The 18825-nt window shown below is 44.4% G+C and overlaps 1 protein-coding gene across 1 annotated transcript in view; it reads right to left on the bottom strand.

Moving 5' to 3' along the window:
- The window catches only part of ADAMTSL3 (ADAMTS like 3), a 187804-nt gene that overhangs the window by 40378 nt on the left and 128601 nt on the right, over positions 1 to 18825 (bottom strand). Inside the window, exons 10-14 of the mRNA XM_087707594.1 lie at positions 16827 to 16965; positions 11196 to 11246; positions 3753 to 3957; positions 2205 to 2352; positions 1307 to 1391 (exon numbers count right to left, since the gene is read on the bottom strand). Of these exons, the coding sequence (XP_087563720.1) occupies positions 1307 to 1391; positions 2205 to 2352; positions 3753 to 3957; positions 11196 to 11246; positions 16827 to 16965 (628 nt within the window). The remainder of the gene's footprint in view (positions 1 to 1306; positions 1392 to 2204; positions 2353 to 3752; positions 3958 to 11195; positions 11247 to 16826; positions 16966 to 18825) is intronic.

Genomic DNA, 18825 nt, shown 5'->3' with positions numbered 1-18825 from the left:
CACATGCGTGGGCACATTTACCAATCTCCAGGGCCAGAAGGATTTAACTTTCATATATTATCTTGGCACATCTTTCCTTTATGAGTTTTCCAATATTGCTGCATTTAGATGGTTCTAAAGCTACAACTGATAAAACCACAGACAACTCGGATGAAAAGCTATGAAACAGAAACTGGCTTTGATGCCCTGGAAACAGAACAAATTCCTGCCCTTTCATCATTAAACCGCTTATCCTTTTAACATCCTTAATTCAATAAGTTATGGAATCCAATCCTAGAAGAGGATTCATTGTGGATCTTGCGATGTTGCAGATCAATTGCAAAACAAGGGAAGTTAGACACAGAGAAGTGCAGAAGGGAAGCTCAGCCTGTCTTTAAGCCATTATCTACTTCAATTCCATGAAGGATCTAAATAAGAGAATGCTTAAATATCTCCAAGCCAAGGAGAACTTTCATAAAAACATCGAACAGCTTTAAGGTTCTCTTAATATTTAGACGAAGACAGCTTTCTGGCAATTGTCATATCTTGGTTTGAATCCTTCCTTCATATCTATTCCCTACAATCCCCTAGATATGTCGTTTCTGTACTTGATTGACTTAAGCCAGAGACAGAGAACTCTGACTTCTTGATGACTTGTGGACTTCAACTCCCAGAATTCCTGAGCCAGCCAAAAATTGCTGGTTCAGGAATTCTGGGAGTCGAAGTCCACAAGTCATCAATAGCAATAAATTTATCAAAGGATGTTAGTACAGAGTTACTGAATTCTTCAATCTTCAGTAACAGAGTTACTGAAGTTTTCAATCAATTATTTCAAGTGGAGGCAGAGAAGAAGAGAAGAAAGGAAGGAAGGAGGTGGATGGGTGGATGAGTGAATGGATGGATGGATGGGATCTCCAGAGATTTCCATATAGGCATCACTATCATTCTTCTCTGCTCTTCCCTCTTCATGAAAAGTTCACTGCTCAATCTTTCAAGAGCTATTCTGGAACATAAATCATCCATGCAAAATGCTTTTAGCACGTAAATTCTTCGAATGGCCCGGAAGCCATTGTGACATTTTTGAAATGAATAATTCAAACACATTTTGGCTGCCATGTTGTTGTTGTTGTTGTTGTTGTTTTGCCTTAATTGACAAATTCTGCTGGGAAAAATCTGAGACTTCAGCTGCAATGTCAGACTCACCCCAAGAACATTCAAATGCCAGATGATTTGGTAGGAAATAGCAAACTTTACCAACAGTGAGGAAAATGCACCAGAGGTTTAGTTTCCAAATCAGGGGGAGGGGAGAAAAAGAAAGCAAACTCACGTGGGTTCTTCAGACACGGTCCTGGTCTCTTCCATTTCATGGGCTTGCTTGAACCAAGGCACTCTGGCCTCAACAGGGCCTTTCTCTGGAAGAGGAAATGCATGCATGTTGGTCAACCCTCAGACAGTACAAAGATGATGCAAGGGACAAAAGGCTAGTGTTGACCCTTGCAATAGCTACAGAAAGAAAAGGTGTGAAAGGATGAGGTTGTTTCATTCAGTGACTTATGGAGTGGACTAGACTAGACTAGACTAGACTAGAACAGAACAGAACAGAATAGAAGAATAGAATAGAATAGAATAGAACAGAATAGGAGAATAGACTAGACTATAGAATAGAATAGAATAGAATAGAACAGTATAGGAGAATAGACTAGACTAGACTATAGAATAGAATAGAACAGAATAGGAGAATAGAATAGAATAGAGAATAGAATAGAATAGAATAGAATATAGAATAGAATAGAATAAGAGACTAGACTAGACTAGAACAGAACAGAATAACAGAGTTGAAAGGGACCTTGGAGGTCTTCTAGCCCAACCCCCTGCCTAGGCAGGAAACCCTACACCATTTCAGACAAATGGTTATCCAACATCTTCTTCAAAACTTCCAGTGTTGGAGCACCCACAACCTCTGGAGGCAAGTTGTCCCACTGGTTAATTGTTCTAACTGTCAGGAAATTTCTCCTTAGAACAATTAACCAGCAGAACAGCTTAAGATAAAAGCTCTTCATTCCAAAGGCCATCATACAGAAGACACAATTCCTTGGTCAGATTGGAGTTGGAGTTAACCGTAGTGATGACAATCTATTATGGAGTTTTGTTTTCTCTTTACCTGTTTGCAGTTATATACATTTGATACAGTCAATCAATGTCATTGATCATGTTAATCCAGTTACCTTTGGGTTTATAACAAGGGACTGGCACTAGACACTCTTCCTTTATGTGGAGTTTTAGTTGAGGATTGCAACCCCCGGTATGTTGTCCACGATGATCGATACACAGAACTACTCGGTAGCGTAACCCTCGGCCACAGGTCACGGTGCACTGTAGAAAGGGACAGAACAGTCAAAAACTAAAGTGGCTAACAAAAATCGCAGGATTGCTATGCTGCCCTTTGTACCATCCATGGTGTCCTGGTACTCCTCAACCTGATCATCAAAAACCTTTTCCCCATCTTTCTGTAATCAAGAAATTACAATCTTCCTTCTGCAAAACCTAACTTGGTCAACCACCATCAGGACTGCTAGCTTCCCAGCAACAGCTGCTAGTAGTAGTAGTAGTTTAGTTTATTGGTCTTGTATGCCGCCCACTCCCGAAGGACTCCGGGCGGCAAAGGGTCCAGTAGCAAAGGGTCAGGGCCATACACTAAGTTGCAGTTCGGAAAGTTTAGCCTATACACAATCAAGTAAAGTTCAGTACTAAATTGGTGCCAGATAAGGACCAACAGGGTCCAAGGGAAGTTGACTTGGACTGTTTGTGTCAATGTAAAATTCTAGACTGATGATGCACTTAACTCCACCACCACCCCAGGTCTGCCTGCTCTTCTCCTACAACAGCTGGGTATTTTAAAATGGTTTTAAAATATTGCGAGATTCCCAACAACAACTGTTAGGAGCAAAGGTTCAGGGCCATACATTAAGTTGCAGTTTGGAAAAGGTTTTTTTGGGCTGAGCTTGTTGATCAGAAGGTCAGGGGTTCAAATCTCTAGCACCGTGTAATGGCGTGAGCTCCTGTTACTCATCCCAGCTGTGCTAGTATGTGCTAGTATGTGCTAGTCATTCATTCTAGGAGGCGGTGCTCATCTCCGTTACAAAGCCGAAGAGCCAGTGCTGTCCGAAGATGTCTCCTTGGTCATGTGGCTGGCATGACTCAATGCCGAAGTGAGCACAGAGCACTGTTACCAAGAGCCAAGGTGGCGCAGTGGTTAAATGCAGCACTGCAGGCTACTGCTAGATCAGCAGGTCAGCGGTTCAAATCTCACCGGCTCAGGGTTGACTCAGCCTTCCATCCTTCCGAGGTGGGTAAAATGAGGACCCAGATTGTTGGGGGCAATATGCTGACTCTCTGTAAACCGCTTAGAGAGGCCTGAAAGGCCTATGAAGTGGTATATAAGTCTACTGCTATTACCTTCTCACCAAAGGGGGTCCCTATTTTTCTCCTTGGATTTTTTTACATGCTTTCGAACTGCTAGGTTGGCAGAAGCTGGGACAAGTAACGGGAGCTCCCTCCATTACCCAGCGCTAGGGATTTGAACCGCGGAACTGCTGACTTTTCTGATCCACAAGCTCAGCTTGCCACAGGTGTCGCACCTGTGTTATGTTACACCCAAATATACCTTCTCTGCAAGGAAGTTTTCAGACAATGGGCCATCAATCATCCCTACCAACACCTGAACATTTTGGTTCTTTTTGTCTCAAAGAAATGTAAATGTTCTTCTTCCTTACCTGGGACCATTCCAGAGCTATCCATTTAGGGCAATCGTACAGGTTGCAACCTTGCATGACTCTGGGCTTGGGAGCATACATACATTTCCACTCGTCTACTTGCAATATCTCTCCATGCATGGTTTCTTCCACGCAGACAAAACTCCTCCTCTGAATTCCTCCTCCACACGAAACTGAGCAAGTGGTCCAAGGATTGTGCTCCCAGCTGTTTGAGTGAAATAACAGCATCCCAAGAAGAAAAGCACATTGGATTTCTACCTGGCTTTCAGGTGCGAGTGATAATGAAAATACTAGGCTGCTTTCTCCCTTGGCCGTTGAGATGTAGCCACGTGCAAAATATTTCCGTTTCAACCAATTGCAAATCTAAAGGGGCTGAAACAGGCTATTTTGATGATTCTGGATACCGTGACCCGTCAAAACCGCGGTCCACAAAAGCGTGATCAACGAAAGCGCACATTTGACGTCATCACAGTGCGACGAAAAAAATTAAAAATTGAAATAAAAATAAAATTAAAGCAAGCCGATTCACATAAAGGTAAGGGTGAGGTTTAGGTTTAGGGTTAGGGTTAGGGTTAGAGCGTTAGGGTTACGTTTAGCGTTACGTTAAAGGTTAGCGTTAGGTTTAGTGTTAGGTTAAGGGTTAGGTTTAGGGTTAGATTTAGGCTTAGGTTAAGGGTTAGGTTTAGGGTTAGGTTTAGGGTTAGGTTTGGGGGGGTTAGGGTAAGGTTTTCGCTTTATTTTTACATTTTTCGATCACAGCGCGATGTTTTCGTCACACTGTGATGACGTCAAATGCGCGCTTTCGTCGACCGCGATTTTGTCGTCCACGGTTTTGTGGTGGAACCCTGGATACAGAGCTAAAAAAAAAAAATCCTTGATTTTAAATTTTAGGCATTTCCCTGATAGTCCAAAGAGTCCAGTCTGGACACAAAATACTCCGTTTTCAATTCAAATTAGAGCATTTTGAACACAGAATGGTTGTGTTGAGAAGTGTCCACCCTTAAAACTTTAAACCTTGGGTCGTAAGACTTGCTATTGTATCCTAACAGCATAATTCAATTTTATGTGGACATTTGATACAGGTAGTAATCAATTTATGGCCATTATGGAGGCCCAAATTTCCATCCTACGTCATGACAGTCATAAGTCAAGGCACCTGGGTGACTGGACTTAAATTCACTACTTTTTTTGGTGATGATTGTTCAATGAACACTGTGGTTATTAAATGAATTAATGTATTCCTAAGGGTGTTTTTTGCCCGCTGCATAGTTCAGACAGAATCCCACCCAAAAACTTTTCTTGGGAAGTCATAGAAATAATAGCACTTAGACATATACCATTTCATAGTGCTTTTCATCCCTCTCTAAGCGATTTACAGAATCAGCATATTGGCTCCCAATAATCTGGACCCTCATTTTACCCACCTCGGAAGGAGGGAAGGCTGAGTCCACCTTGAGCCTGATGGGATTTGAACTGCCAAATTGCAGGCAGCGGCAGTCAGCAGAAACAGCCTGCAGTACAGTACTGCATTCTAACCACTGGGCCATCACGGCTTTTGAAACCTAAACCTGGATCTCCAATCCCAATGCAACAGCTTAACCTCCATGCTACACCGTCTCCCACACTTCATGACCAATATGCTTCCTAATTATTAAATTAACCGTTAATCCAGTTTGCAGGATGCATTAAACCCAATAGACTAAATTCACATAAGATGCAAAACTAGAATAGCAATAGCACATAGACTTATATACCACTTCACAGTTCTTTTACAGCCCTCTCTAACAGCCTCCCAACAATTTGGATCCACATTTTACCCACCTCAGAAGGATGGAAGGCTGAGTCAACCCAGAGCCGGTCAGGATCGAACTCCTGGCAGTGGGCAAAGTCAGTCTGCAATACTGCATTGTAACCACACCACCACCACAGCTCAGTTTAATAAGAAGTCCAACCCAGGAGACATGGAGCAACAAAACCTATAAATCCACAAGGTACGTTCAAATAACTACTCCCAACCATGCTAAAGGCAGGACGAGAATGTTCCCTGCCTGAAATGATTCATATAATGCTCCCCCTTGGAATAAATTAATCACATCATTCTCAAACTAAACATGAAACTTGCTGCATGTAGAGTGTTGACATTTCAACCAAGCTTCCATGATCAAAACCAGACAACGCGTGAGAGCTTAGAGCTAATGGTTTCGCCATCACCCCTGATAAATATGCTCATCTGCTGTTATCGTTTCGTTAGCTCAGCTGTGGGGATGATTGATGAGATATGAAAAAGACCCAAAGGCTCATTTTTAAAATGTTCCACTATGAGTGTCGCTTCGCATTACAGTAGAATATTCCAAATGAACCCAGCAGAAACCCTGGGGCTGAGTTGCAGGTTGCAAGAACCCATTAAAAAAAAAGAAGAAGAAGACAACTCCCTCTGAACAAGCTCTCCTATTTTAACGTTCCTTATGTTTCGGAATATAAGACACAATCCCCCCCCCCCAAAGAGGATGAAAATTTGGGTGCGTCTTATACACCAAAAACGGAAGGCATGGAGGCGGCGGTGGTCTTGGCAATCCCTGCAGCCTGGAACAGCTGATTGGGGGTATTCTGGGAGACCGATCCACCCGCCAATCAGCTGCTCATGCTGAATCAGGCTGCAATGATGTGTTGAAGTTGACCTGGCTGTTTGCCATTTGCTGCAAGGACGTGCCATAGTTTGAAGCAGCAATCGCATTCAGAATGTTCAAGTCTGATAAATTTAAAATTTCCAAATAGCGAGGTAGCCCTTTAGGTATTGCTCCAAGGGCTCCAATTACAATCGGGACAACTTCAATTTGCAAGTCCCGGTACTTTGTGATTTTTTTCTTGCTGCTTATCTTCAATTCGGGCATCACCAAGTATTGCAATGTCAATGAACCAAACTTTTTTTTCTTTTCAACTATTGTTATGTCAGGCGTGTTGTAGGCCAAGTGCCTGTCAGTCTGAATTCTGAAATCCCACAAGAGCTTGACTTTTTCATTCTCTAGAACCTTCTCAACCTGATGGTCCCAGTGGTTTTCTGCTGTACTAAAATCCAAACTTTTGGCACAATTTCCAGTGAATAATCTTAGCAACGCGGTCATGGCGTTGTAGGGAGTCAGTTTGTGAAATTTTGCTGCACCCACTGATCAAGTGGTCGACTGTCTCAACTTTCTCATTACAGAGGCGATATTTGCTGTTGGTGGTAACATGTTGAATTTTTGCCTTCATGCAGTTTGTGGCTAAGGCTTGTTCTTGAGCTGCCAAAATAAAGCCTTCTGTTTCTTTTTTCAGTGCTCCTGATCTTCACCAGTTCCAAGTTAGTTTTTGGTCAGCTTTGCCTTCAATACTTTTCAAGTATTGGCCATGCATAGCTTTGCTTTTCCAATTTTCAGCTCGCTTATCAATTACTTCTTTCTTATATTCACCTTTTAACTTAGTTGTCTTCAAAAGGCCTCCTTTATTTACTTCCTTAATCATTGGTTCTTCACTTTTCTGGATGTAATCATTCAAGCTGTGTCTTTCTTCTTCCACAGTCTGCTTTACGTGTAGGAGTCCTCGACCACCTTCTGCTCTTGGTAGATACAATCGGTCAACATCACTTTTAGGGTGCAAAGCATGATTCATTGTTGTAAGCTTCCTTGCTTTTCTGTCCAAATTGTCCAACTCCATCTGGGTCCAGTCAATTATTCCTGCAGAGTATTGAATTACAGGTATAGCCCAGGTATTTATGGCTTTTATGATGTTTCCTCCAATTATTATTATTATTATTATTAATAATAATAATAATAATAATAATAATACATAGCTTTTCAGTAGCAAGTTCATAACAAAATAGTAGAGATCTTAGATGCAGTCAGTATGTGTGCAGCCACATAGACATGAAACATTGTGAACATTTTAAATCATTACTAGGAAGCAAAGAAAATTTACCATCAAATGTAGTGATTAGATTTGAATAAGCCGTATTGCAGTGTGGATGTGTATACAGTGTAAGGTTTCTACAGTTGCTGAGGGATGTGGTAGCTCAGTGGCTAAGATGTTGAGCTTGTTGATCAGAAAGGTCGGCAGTTTGGTGGCTCGAATCCCTAGCGCCATGTAATGGAGTGAGCTCCCGTTACTTGTCCCAGCTTCTGCCAACCTAGCAGTTTGAAAGCACGTAAAAAATGCAAGTAGAAAAATAGGAACCACCTTTGGTGGGAAGGGAACAGCGTTCCGTGTGCTTTTAGCACTGAGTCATGCCGGCCTCATGACTACGGAGATGTCTTCAGACAGTGCTGGCTCTTTGGCTTTGAAACGGAGATGAGAACCGCCCTCTAGGGTCGAGAACGACTAGCATGCATGTGCGAGGCAAACCTTTACCTATGCTGTAATGCAGTGTGGATGTGTGTACAGAGCAAGGTTTCTACAGCTGCATTTGCTTATTCCATCCATTCAAAAATACAATCCCGATCCCCAATTCCTAGGAGGATATTTCAGGAATGGCAAAGGGAGCTTCTGGAATGGTTCCTGAGATGTGTTTTCAGAGGCTGGACAGGTGAACGGTTTGCTTAGAACTCCAGAAAGATTTTAAACTGTAAAATCTTTTGGGATGGCTTTAAAGGAGAAGGTGTATACAGTGTGTGTAAGGGTGTAGAAATGGGAAGAGACATGTAGCGTGGGAATTTCCCTCCCCCTCCAAGATTTCTCCATCTGTTTAAACATTCCGGCGATGCATTTGCAGCCTGAGGTCATTCAAGACCCTCTACAAAGGCTTTCCACTTCTTATCCCAAGCCCCTCATTTGGCGAATGAAGTCTGCATCTCTCTCTACTGGATCATAAAGGAAGCTTCCATCTGGTTCTACCATTTGTCAGCATTTAGAAGGGAAAAGGGAGGAGAGGATGCAAGTGAAATCCAGGCCAATTCCTTTGTCTTTCGTTTCTGCTCTCTATCCCTGGAATTTCTACCTGCCAGGTAGGAAATCTGCAGTACAATAACTGAAGGTATTAGAGCAGGGGTCACCAACCTTTCAGACCTCAGGGACCACTAATATGATCTGTCTAATGACTGGGTGGGCGGGCATGGCCAAGTGGTCATGTGACTGGGTGGGCGTGGCAAACTCAATGTCACTCTCTTCAAGGGGCGCCTTGACAGCCTTTACTCGCCCCTCCCCTCCCAGCCACTCCTCGCCTGCCCACCCGGGCTCCTTAAGGGCCCCAACAGAAAGCAGTTGCTGGAGCTAAGCAGTCCCCAGGAGAAAGAGTTGGCAAAACAGCTCAGTTCAAATTGGATCCGACCAAGAAGAAGGCTCAGCGGAAGCACCTCCCTGAGGACTACGAGCATAGGCTTTCCAAGCAGAGGGGAGACCTGCAGGAGTGCAAGGCCAGAGAGAGGCGCCTGAAGACTCAGTGGGCTGAGATGGTCAGCAAGTTTCAGGCCATGATGCAGTCCCACTGGAATAAGGCCCTCCGGCTCTTCGCCACCAGCGGCGCTTCTGTCCATCCAGCCTTCGCCCAAAACCAGGCACCAGGAGGCTTAAGCAGACCTCGAGTCAGAATTTCTGGTCTCCTATGACCCACACCAAAAAAAAACCAAAGGAGGAGACTCTGCGGCAACACAAGCTCATTGCACATATCCAGCTCAGGGGCCACAGTTTGAGGAGCCCCAATTTAGTGCAATATAAAAAATGGGAATACTTTTTCTGCGGACCACCAGTTGGTGACCATTGTATTAAAGAACACAGGAGGAACCTACTGTAGCTTCCTAAGTAGTGAACAAAAGAACTAGAAGAGCCGAGGTGGCGCAGTGGTTAGGGTGCAGTCTGGCATTAAACTGCAAATTGGACCAAATGTCTCTTCAAGTCAAAACCAGAACTGGGCTAATCTTAGAACTGGCTTGATCCCCTGGTTGCTACTGACAAATAATGTATGCAGGAAAGGCCATTCTAGAAGATTTCCACTGTATGGAGCCGAGGTGGCACAGTGGTTAAATGCAGCACTGCAGGCCACTTTAGCTGACTGTGATCTGCAGGTCAGTGGTTCAAATCTCACCGGCTCAAGGTCGACTCAGCCTTCCATCCTTCCAAGGTGGGTGAAATGAGGACCCAGACTGTGGGGGCAAGTTGCTGACTCAATTTGCTAAAAAAAATTGTAAACCGCTTAGAGAGGGCTGAAAGCCCTATGAAGCGGTATATAAGTCTAATAAATAAATAAATAAATAAATAAATAAATAAATAAATAAATAAATAAATAAATAAATAAATAAACTTCCATATGAAAACAAGTCAAGGAGAAATGGGTTCTAGCAATTTTGAAAGAGTGGCGATGAGGTCCTTACTCCTGATCTAACTTCTTCCATGCTTCATTTACTGTTGAGTCAGAGTAAACAGAAATAAGGATTCTATTTCATTCTAATATTTACAGTTGTTCTGTGCCATGGTTATTATGCAACACTGGTTTTTTTTTAAAAAAAAAAGAAAGGAAAAAAAACTCCACCCAGATCACAAAATTGACAATGAGATAGCCATTGACAATGCAATATGTTATCTCTTTCCATAGGTAGAAATCTATTGATTATGAGCTGTGGTGGCGCTGTGGTTAGAATCAGTATTGCAGGCTACTTCTGCTGACTGCTGGCTGACCACAATTTGGTAGTTCGAATCTCACCAGGCTCAAGGTTGACTCAGCCTTCCATCCTTCCGAGGTGGGTAAAACGAGGACCTAGATTATTGGGGGCAATAGGCTGACTCTGTAAACTGCTTAGAGAGGACTGTAAAGCACTGTGAAGTGGTGTATAAGTCTAAGTGCTATTGCTATTGTCTTTCCTTCCTTCCTTCCCTTCCCTTCCCTTCATTTCCTTCCTTCCCTCTGCCCACTGCCAGCAGTTCGAATCCCACCAGGCTTAAGGTTGACTCAGCCTTCATCCTTCCGAGGTGGGTAAAATGAGGACCCAGATTGTTGGGGGCAAGAGGCTGACTCTGTAAACGGCTTAGAGAGGGCTGTAAAGCATTGTGAAGCAGTATATAAGTCTAAGTGCTATTGCTATTGCTACCCCCTGCTTTTATTCCACTGAAATTTTACCAAATTCACCATTCAGTACAGATCATTTGTTCATGAATACCTTCAAGGAGTTGTCTTTATTTAGCCGACTTCTACACTGTACTCAACCATTATTATCTTAGGCACATCTTGCTAATGGAATACCTGCACTTAAGTCGGCAAGTGGATTAATGTATTAAATGCCCTGTACTCTAGAGTGACTTTATCTCAACAACCAAATGTCGTAGACGGTCAAATTCAGACCTTACCATCTACGGCAACAATAAATTCCTTGTCTTCGCCTTGAGTAAGCAGGACATTGTACATATGAAATTATAACCTAAGTGCACTGCAGTCAGCTATCAATGGAATGCTAATAACCTGTATCTTGTAAGTGTCATACATACCGGGGAAGTGGCTGGAAATGATCATAGGGCATGATTTCCTTAAATCCATCACTGTGAATAAAGCAGAGGCATTTACAAAGTTATTTGCCAGATGCCGGATTACAATTTTTCCATTTGAGGCATTCCTTTGTAAACAAAACGTTCACCAAACTTGGGAAAACAACTCAGTGCTACGGTGAGTGTCCTTTTTTAACTGTTGAATTTAGTTTTCCCAAGGAGTTAAGTAAGGAAACCAGTTAGCTAACAAAGAGGAGTACAATTCCGGGACTTTTTTTGTAAAAAACATGAAATTTCTGCAGCAGTTAATTTTTCTAGTCCCTGAGAAGAGTTGATGGGGTGGGTGGATGGATGGATGGGGGAGAGGACTGGAAGCTGACGTCACTTTAGAGATTATGACATCCACAATTAACTCACTGCGCCTGAATAGAACACATTTATAGTTTCTTCCATTATTAGCTGGAATTTTGGAGCTACAACATATATTCGGAGGTTCGGATATTAACCATCTGGTGTTAGGGTCTTCATTGCCTCTTATAGAAGGAGCTGCTTCCTGAACACCATTGCAAAGCCTTATTATACTTCCAATCCCTCCTTGGAAATCAGGTTTTCCATGAATGTTTCTGTCATTCCAAAATTCTAGCACAAAGGTGAAAGATACTAGATACTATAGAACAGAATGAGTTGGAAGGGACCTTGGTGGTCTTCTAGTCCAACCCTCTGCTCAGGCAGGAAACCCTACAGCACTTCAGACAAATGGATATCCAACATCTTCTCAAAGACTTCCAGTGTTGGAGCATTCACAACTTCTGGAGGCAAGTTGTTCCACTGATTAATTGTTCTCACTGTCAGGAAATTTCTCCTCAGTTCTAAGTTGCTTCTCTCCTTGATTAGTTTCCACCCATTGCTTCTTGTTCTATCCTCAGGTGCCTTGGAGAATAGCTTGACTCCCTCTTCTTTGTGGCAACCCCTGAGATATTGGAAGACTGCTATCATGTCTCCCCTAATCTTTCTTTTCATTAAACTAGACTCTATGAGCTAAGACTATTCCACTACTATCCCCCTTTTCTACAACACAGAAAAGGTGTGAAATGGGAAAAATGCAGGAGGAAATTACAAATGCCCTCAGCCTGGAGAACTTTCTCCCCCTACTTTATTTGCTGACAGCCCTTCAAAGTAGACCGAATCAGGAAAGAGACTCCATAGGAAGACGAGATGTCTGAATTTTCCTCTCCACCCTCTTCTTATATTCTAGGGCAGTGATGGCGAACTTTTGCACTGAGTGCCGAAAAGGGAGTGTGTGCACTCGTCTGGGCCACAACCCGGAAGAGGAGCTGCCCAGGGGGCATGCGTGCGCCGAGAAATGAACTTCTGGTTTCTGGCACACGCATGTGCACCAGCCAGTTCGTCTTCTAGTTACTGGTGTGCATGCCCGTGTGACGATCAGCTGGCCAGCGTACATGCCCAGACCGGAAAACGGAAGACCAGCTCTTCCAGTTTCTAGCACTGCCAGACTCACCAAGGCCAGCTGATCGTTGCACACGCATGCACGCCAGAAACCTGGAAAAGGAATGGGTGACTCCGCACGGGCCAGAAGACATGGCTCCATGTGCCACATCGGGCACGCATTCTAGTGGTCTTTTGGGGGGGGGGCATTGGCCTGGGTCTCTCCTGCCTCTCTGGTCTTGTTTCTTCTGCTGGTGTTCACCTGGTGTTTTCCTAAGGCCACTTTGATTTTTTCTTCAAGGTCATCTCCTCGCTTCTCTAAATGTATAAAAGGTCTTCCTGGAAGTAGGAGACTTTCAAGTAGAGGGTCTCTGTCTTCCACCTGGACATTCTTCTCCTCCAACCTTGTTTCAAAGCATCTGCTTGGAAATGTTCTTTGCAAAAGGGGTGTTTAATCGAAACGCTTGCAAATTACTTTCCCGTTTCCCTTCCTGCCTCTTGATTTCTGTTTTTAGCCTCTGAGGGCTGCTGGCACATGTCTTTTCCTTCCCTTTGGAGTGCCTTCTATATTGGTGGAACTGCGTAAGTCAATGCCGCTCCTTCAGAGATGAGTGTGTCCTATCTGGAATTGTGAACGCAAGAAGCCTCGGGGTCTTGTTGAGGCACAGAAAGGGACAGAGATATGCCAAAACTTTGTCTCGGAAGGGCCGGGGATTAAAATCGCAAAGGCCAGCATTTTGCCCCGGTGTGATTAGTATAACAGCAGGGTCTATGATCTGCTTCTCCATGGATTCCAGCTCAAATGTTCTGGCTCATCTCCAGCATCTGAGCCCAGAGGACATCAAACTGAAGGAGAAGTCCTGTTAAATCTGGGCATTCCAACCCTCATACTTGAGTCTGGTCCTAATAACTACGAGGACAAGTAATGTGAAATGAAGTAGAACATTCACCCCGCCAAGAATTTTAGCATCTTCGTCTCTAGAATTCTCAACATTAATGGCAAGTCCTCCTATTACACACTTCCTCACCCTTTAATAAGACTCTTGTGAAGCTCCAGAAAGTTGAGCTGTTGGAAGCACTGCCTGCCTGCCTCTCTCACGCAAAGGAAGGCATATGCATGTGTTCTAGGGTAATGTTGCAGGATCCAATTTGAGTTAGTCACCGGGACCCAAGCTTTATTCTTCTTCCCAAGCTTTCGGGCTCATACTGGAGCCCATCCTCAGGTCAGGCAACTTCATTCTCTCCAGAGTGAAGGATGAGGGTGAAGGTTCATTCTCTGAGCTTGGTTGGTTTCCGAAGGTTTCGTTACCAGGCCAGGTGACATCTTCAGTGGAGTTTAGGGGATGCCAGTGTCTGTGTTCTTCTGTTTATAAGGGTTTCGGTAGATCAGTGAGGGGTCAGTTGTGGGTGTGTCAAATGAGGGTACAGAAAGACACTTAAACTGACATTTCCTAAACTCCGCTGAAGATGTTACCTAGCCTGGTAATGAAATGTTTTGAAACCGACCCACAAGCTCGGAGAATGAACCTTCTGTTGTGGCAGTCAGATTCGGACAGTGAGGAGGTTGGGGAGGAGCATGGCCCAGTCCTGGAGTCTCAGGAAGGCTCTGATGAGGGCTCTGTGTCAGAGGCAGCGAGGGGGCCAGGGCTGTTTGCCAGTTATCAGCTGCCTTCAGAGTCAGACATCAGTGAGGCAGACAAACAGCTGGAGCCTGTTCCCAGTGTGCGCATGTGCAGAGCAGCCAGACGAAGGGAACAGCTAAAGAACAGGGGTCGACTTGGGAGGAAGGCCACAGATGGATGATGAATGGCTCCTCCCAGAGGGCATAAAAGAGGAGCGGAAGGGGAGTGGAGTTTGCAGGAGACAATTAGTTCGCTTAATTAGTTCATGACTCTCTGAGACTCCTTGCCAAGTTCTGCAGATATCGGCCTGTCAGCTCTCCAAGCCAGATAAAGTCTGTGACTGTAAATCCTCCCTTGAAAGACTTTGCTGGAGGTGAATGAGCAGAATTCACAGTCAATTAATAAAAGGGTTTTTTGCCAGGACAAAGGAGGAGTTTGCTTCATGCTCTTGGGAAGCCTCGGTCAGAACACCTTCACCCACTGTTCTATGTGTGGTATTTATATGGTGCCTCATTGTGTGTGGCCATCAACCTGGCCATCGACACCCTCATTAACAACTAAAAGCCACACACAAACAGGTGCCCTATAAATACGATGTGTAAAACAGGCCAGAGAGAGAGAGAAGTTCCCTGAGGATGGGCTCCAGCAAGAGCCCGGAAGCCTGGAAGAAGAATAAACTTTTGGTCCCAGTAACCGACTCAGATTGGATCCTCCTGAAAGTTTGTGTAACGATTTATGCCTTTGCCAAGGTGGACCTGCCAGAAGGATCTGGGAACCTCTGTGCAGCCGAGCTTTTGAGATCTCACAACCGAATGATTTTATTCGACTGGGATGAGAAGAAAAGGACAATTTAGTTACAGGAAATAAAATACACCCTAAGTGTTTCCCTTTTATTTATTGGATATATCAGTGACACTGCCAGCTGGCAATTTAAGGTTTTGGGCTAGATATTGAATATTATTTTAAGATACTTTTGCCGAGCCAGGAAACAGCACCAGATGGTCCAATGGACGGCAGCCTTAAATGTCATTGTGCAACCCAATATGTGCACTGCAGCTGCTTTGGGAACTTGGCAGAAGCCAGATGTGGTACAAGCGTCTTGCCTTGCAATGAATTTGAGTCCGTTTCCCTTAAAAATAGATTGAAGCTTTCAGAGGCTGATCCAAAAAGAAAGGAAGTCCTGTGATCACTTGACAGCGGGTAGGTCAATCATTCCCAATGAGCAAATCAGAACGCCTTGAAGAGGAAGGACAGGTGATGGTGACAGTGAAGAGTTTTAGCATCTTGGAGTCATTCATTGTTCTCTGGACTCTGAAGGTGGGTGGGGATGAGTGCTGGGAGGGCAATGACCTCTCTTTCCTTAGCAACATCCAAGGAGGTACCAGAATTGCCCCCAATTCAGGAGATGGTGACCTTGAAACATTTTTCCACACCATCATTTTCCCTGAACCAAGATCGCATCATGTCGGAGACTCCTACTGATACACACCATCCTTCACCCAATGACGTTTTTAATGATCTTCCCTGCATCTCCCCGTTTCAGAAGTCAGAATTTTATCCTTGCAGTTCTCCAGGAAGACTCTTCACCTCAGGCCAATTGGTGCTCAGGTTTTAGAGCAGCCCCACAGAACCAGATTTGAAAAGAAGTCACTCAGGAATGTGAGTATGCGAGTACAAGAACACTAGGGTGTCAATTTGTTTCTATATTAAAAATAGAGTAAAGAAGGGTGGAGTGGAGTGGAGAGGAGAGGGAGAGGCAGAAGGAGAGGGAGAAGGAGAGGAAAAAAGGAGAGGCAGAGAGGAGAGGAGAGAGGTGATGGAGAGGGAGAAAGAGAAGGAGAAAGAGAAGAGGAAGGAGAAGAAGGAGAGGCAGAAGGAGAGGGAGAAAGAGAAGGAGGAGAGAAAGGAGAGGCAGAGGCAGAGGAGAGGAGAGGGAGAGGCAGAAGGAAAGGGAGAGGGAGAAAGAGAAGGGGAAGGAGAGGAAAAAGGAGAAGGAGAGGCAGAAGGAAAGGGAGAGGGAGAAAGAGAAGGGGAAGGAGAGGAAAAAGGAGAGGGAGAGGCAGAAGGAAAGGGAGAGGGAGAAAGAGAAGGGGAAGGAGAGGAAAAAGGAGAGGGAGAGGCAGAAGGAAAGGGAGAGGGAGAAAGAGAAGGGGAAGGAGAGGAAAAAGGAGAGGGAGAGGCAGAAGGAGAGGGAGAGGGAGAAAGAGAAGGAGGAGAGAAAAAGGAGAGGCAGAGGCAGAGAGGAGAGGAGAGGGAGAGGCAGAAGGAAAGGGAGAGGGAGAAAGAGAAGGAGAAAGAGAAGGGGAAGGAAAAGGAAAGGAAAAAGGAGAGGCAGAGGCGAAAGGAGAGGGAAAGGTGAGAAGTAATGTAGGGTAGCATAGCGTACCGTAGCATAGAGTAGCGTTCTGTAATGTAGAGTAGAGATATATTCTCTACATATATTGAGAGCTCAGTCCATCCCTGCCTTTCCAAGTGATGGGCCCCCGGTTACTTATGAATAAAAAGGAATCAGCAAGGACTTGGAAACTAAAATGCCAACCACCCATTCATACAGCGGCATACAAACCTCGAAGGGCAGGGATCCATGTTGCATTCTTTCAGCTTCGGTTTGGGTTTCTTGTTTTCAGGATAATAATGGCAATACTGATCGGGTACCACCCGCTTCGAACGGACGTCCATGCACTCTGCAGAGTTCAGCTGATAACCTAGAATGGGGTGAGAAATAGGCCATATCTGAGGATCAACCAGGCCTAATTATTCAGCCACCCATTTCTCCTTGCCTCACGCCTCCTCCATTGGTCTGTTTCACTAACGGCATCTTACGATACCAGCAGAAAGAATGGCATACCGTCCACACAACCATGTAATACACTGGCACAGCCAACAGCTGCTTCCCTTTTCGGTTACACACTCCCTTCCCATCAACAAGGCACATTCCCACCTGCTCTGATTCCCCCATGATGACAACCGAGCCATTGGAATGCGCACCGAGCCATCGCAACCCTCTTAGGGGTGGAATCCGATGCTTTTGGAAGACACAACCCCGTCACCTTTCCATCAACAAGCATCCAGGTTTCTAAACATGAATGGTTGCACAAGTCGTCCTCAACTTATGGCCACAACTGAGCCCCCAAATTCGTGTTGTTCAATGAGAAACTTGCTAAGTGAGTTTATCCCATTTCACGACTTTCCTTGCCACCTTCATTAAGTGAATCACTGGCGTTGTTCAGTTCCCCATTGAGGTCACTTTTCCCAGTGTTGTTTTGATTTCTAATGGTGGCTAAATGAGTGGTTGTTAAGTCGAGGACTACCTGTCTAGAAAATATTGTACAGGTAGTCCCCGACTTACAACGGTTCATTGAATAGCAGTAGACTTATATACCGCTTCATAGGGCTTTCAGCCCTCTCTAAGCGGTTTACAGAGTGTCAGCATATTGCCCCCAACAATCTGGGTCCTCATTTTACCCACCTCGGAAGGATGGAAGGCTGAGTCAACCCTGAGCCGGTGAGATTTGAACCGCTGAACTGCTGATCTAGCAGTAGCCTGCAGTGCTGCATTTAACCACTGCGCCACCTTGGCTCTTTTATGAATGTTCAAAGTTACAATGGCAATGAAAAAAGTGACTTACGACTATTTTTCACACTTGACGGTTGCAGGCTCATATGATTTACATTTGGATGCTTGACAAACGACTCACTTAACAATAGAAATTTGGGGCTCAATTAGCAATAGCAATAGCAGTTAGACTTATATACCACTTCATAGGGCTTTCAGCCCTCTCTAAGCGGTTTACAGAGTCAGCATATCGCCCCCAACAATCCGGGTCCTCATTTTACCCACCTCGGAAGGATGGAAGGCTGAGTCAACCTTGAGCCGGTGAGATTAGAACCGCTCAACTGCAGATAACAGTCAGCTGAAGTGGCCTGCAGTACTGCACCCTAACCACTGCGCCATCTCGGCTCCTTAAATGGAGGACGACCTGTATTGACTTATTTTTCTCTTCCCTCTTAAAGCCTCATTATTCCTAGTTATATAGACCGAACTCTTAGTTATCTTTTATGCAAACGCAGGAGCTTACTTTGACTATCTCTGGTCCATGTAAGTTTCATAGATAAGCCAACAGTGTGCGGCATCAGCCAAAAAAGCCAATGCAATCCTAAATTACATTTACAGAGGGATACAATCAAGATCAAGTGAGGTACTAATGCCACTCTATAAAGTCCTAGTAAAACCACACCTAGAATATTGCATCCAGTTTTGGTCACTATGCTATAAAAAAAGATTTTGAGACTCTAGAAAGAGTGCGGAGAAGAGCAAGCAGGATGATTAGGGGACTGGAGGCTAAAACATACGATGAACAGTTGCAGGAACTGAGCATGTCTAGTTTAATGAAAAGAAGGACTAGGGGAGACATGATAATAATCTTCCAATGTTTGAGGAGTTGCCACAGAGAGGAGAGGGGAGGGTGTCAAGCTATTTTCCAAAGCCCCTGAAGGCCAAACAAGGAATAATGGATGGAAACTGACCAAGGAAAGATTCAACCTGGAAATAAGGAGAAATTTTC

Source organism: Thamnophis sirtalis, unplaced genomic scaffold, assembly GCF_051295495.1.
Source record: "Thamnophis sirtalis isolate CommonGarterSnake01/CBP01778 unplaced genomic scaffold, rThaSir2_p1.2 scaffold_2, whole genome shotgun sequence".
NCBI classification, from domain to species: Eukaryota; Metazoa; Chordata; class Lepidosauria; order Squamata; family Natricidae; genus Thamnophis; species Thamnophis sirtalis.
The sequence above is the reverse complement of the archived record's forward strand: the minus strand, read 5'-3'. Positions and strand labels throughout refer to the sequence as shown.